The following is a 2,385-nucleotide window of genomic DNA, read 5'->3' as shown; positions in this document are numbered from 1 at the left end:
ACACCCGCCCAGGCTCTGACCAGCCATACAGCGGGGGCTCACCTGCTGGGGGTAAAAACCTAAAACGTGGTTTGCCCTGACCCTGGGGTGGTGCCAGGAGGTGGCCTCTATCTAGTGACACCAACAGAGCAAGAGGTCACAAACACCAGTCGGCTGGTGGGTTGAAGTGGAGAGACGGCAGTATAGAGGACGTAAACGGGTCCTGGGCAGCGCGGCAGCAGACACTTACACACACCTGCCAGGCCTTGAGCGCTCCCGGCCAAGGTGCTTTCACACCTCATTCAACCTCAAAACCAGCCCGGGAGACAGAAGGCATTAGCCTTGCTCTGCAACGAGGGAGCCGGCTCAGTGTGGCTGCACACAGCTCTACTCCGGGGCACATACAGGACCCGGGACACCGCCAGCGGGGGTCGGGCGTGTGTTCAGGGCAGAGCCCACCGACTTCTGCTGCAGGCCAGCCTGAGGGATCTGCAGAGGCAGCTCTACTCCGGGTGGGGCTGGACTGGTGTCCTGCGCTGAGGCAAACACTGTTGTCTTAACACACAGCTTAGTGCCCCTAGACCGGAGGCCTGCAGGCTGAGACGGCCCAGCGTGAGCTGCCCGCCCTCCCACGGGGCAGGAGGTGACAGGCCATGTGCAGGGCAGGCCACTGTGGCTCCTCAGCCTAGGCCGCCTCGAGCACACACAGGTGCCTCCTGCTGCTCTGAGCGGCCACGGGGATGCTGGTTCAAATCCCACATCCGGCCCACGCTAGCTACATCATCTGAGGCGCTCGACCCAAGAGCTCTAAGCTCAAGTGCCGTTATCTGAAAAGGCAGGGACAGTGTCACCCACCTCTCAGTAAGGGGGGAGAATTAAGGTGACACGTCTTCAAAGAGAAGACGTCCCTGTTTGCTGTCAGTTCCCATGTCCGGGCCCCCTGCTCGTTTTGGTCAGACGGTGAGGGAAGGAGAATGGGAATGCAGACTGGCGCTTGGCCTTTCTAGAAGCTAGGCCAGAAACAGCCAGAACGGGCCAAGAAGAGAATAATCAAGGCTGGCCTCCCTGGCCCTTCTGCTCTGACCAGCCTGGTTGCTGGCAGGACAGAGGAGGCACCCTGGGCAAGGGTCTGACCAGGGACAAAGGTGAGCTGCGCCCAGGCCTCCCCGAGTGGCCCCTTGCTGTGGGCTCCCTCCGCCACTGCACATGCCAGCCCTCACATGGCTCTGGCAGCTGTTCCGAGGGCACAGCGGGTCTGGTGATGCCCAAACCCTGTGCTCTGCAGAGCCAGCAGGTTGGAGCACGTCTGCAATACTGCCTGTGGGTTGCTAAGGCAACACAGAACTGAGGATGGTTGCTTGGCAACTCCACCCTCCCAGATCCATCTCCTGTCCCCACTGGCCATAGGCTGCTGCCTTTGAGGCCTTTGTCCTTTGAAGAGAAAAACAAGAGGCGAACCATCCCAGACGGTGGGTGGCCAAGGGCACATACTCCAGGCGGATGCAGATGTACCAGGGGACCGGGCAGGGAGGAAGGCGGAAGACACAGGGATGTGGGGGAGGGAGTGGCCACACCCACCTTGCCACCACCGATGCCCATGCCACAGTTGTTGAGCTTGAGTTCGTGCAGTGTGAAGCAGGCGGAGCTCTTGAGCAGGGCCTCGAAGCCTCGCACGCCATCAGGCCCGAAGGCGTTGTCACTCAGGTCCAGCTCTACCAGCTGGGCCCCGGCCGTGATGAGTCCCTCCCCGAGAGAGATCTGGGCACAGAGGAGCTCGCGTCAGTTTCACAGATAGGGACCAGGTGCTACTTCTGTGCCAGGCCCTTCCTGCCCTCGGGGGGCATCTGGCAGGTGGGGACCCGGCAGAGACACAGACTGTCTCAGTACAGAGCTGACCATGTTACATTGGACTGAAAACCCTGCAGAGGACTCTTAATTCAGCTGTAGCCTGGGGCTTAGTACGGTCATCCGGGAAAGCATCCTGCAGGAGGCCACATCTGAGCTCAGTCTGGATGAGCAGCAGCCAATCATGGAATACGAGGAGGTTCCAGCCAGAAGTAAACCCACTAGCAGAGGGACACAGCACGAAGCGGCAAGCTGTGTGTCTGGGGACAAGCCTCCAGGAGAGGCGGGGGTCAACTCAGGCAGGCGCCAGGCCAAGAACTGTGAACTTGGGCCTGAGCGCAGTGGGCTTGGAGGCGCGTGAGGGGTACAGAAGACACAGCCCCAGACTTGGGGAGGGCAGACAGACAGGCAGAGGGAGGCTGGAGGTGTGAGACAGGGATCCAGGCAACAGAAGAGGCTGCGGGGGCCAGTGTGATGAGAGGTGGTGGAGGGGAAACTGAGTCTCGTCAGGGTTCTCACAGAGAGAGGGGGGACCTGCAGAGATGGGTTCAAGATCGGAAG

The 2,385-nt window shown here is 60.8% G+C and overlaps 1 protein-coding gene across 1 annotated transcript in view; it reads right to left on the bottom strand.

The window, feature by feature from the left end:
- Nucleotides 1-2,385, bottom strand: part of RANGAP1 (Ran GTPase activating protein 1) — a 30,189-nt gene that overhangs the window by 15,472 nt on the left and 12,332 nt on the right. Inside the window, exon 5 of the mRNA XM_010830228.1 lies at nt 1,558-1,737. Within this exon, the coding sequence (XP_010828530.1) occupies nt 1,558-1,737 (180 nt within the window). The remainder of the gene's footprint in view (nt 1-1,557; nt 1,738-2,385) is intronic.

This window comes from Bison bison, unplaced genomic scaffold (genome assembly GCF_000754665.1).
Source record: "Bison bison bison isolate TAMUID 2011002044 unplaced genomic scaffold, Bison_UMD1.0 scf7180017858886, whole genome shotgun sequence".
NCBI lineage: Eukaryota > Metazoa > Chordata > Mammalia > Artiodactyla > Bovidae > Bison > Bison bison.
This window is presented reverse-complemented; position numbering and strand designations above follow the sequence as displayed.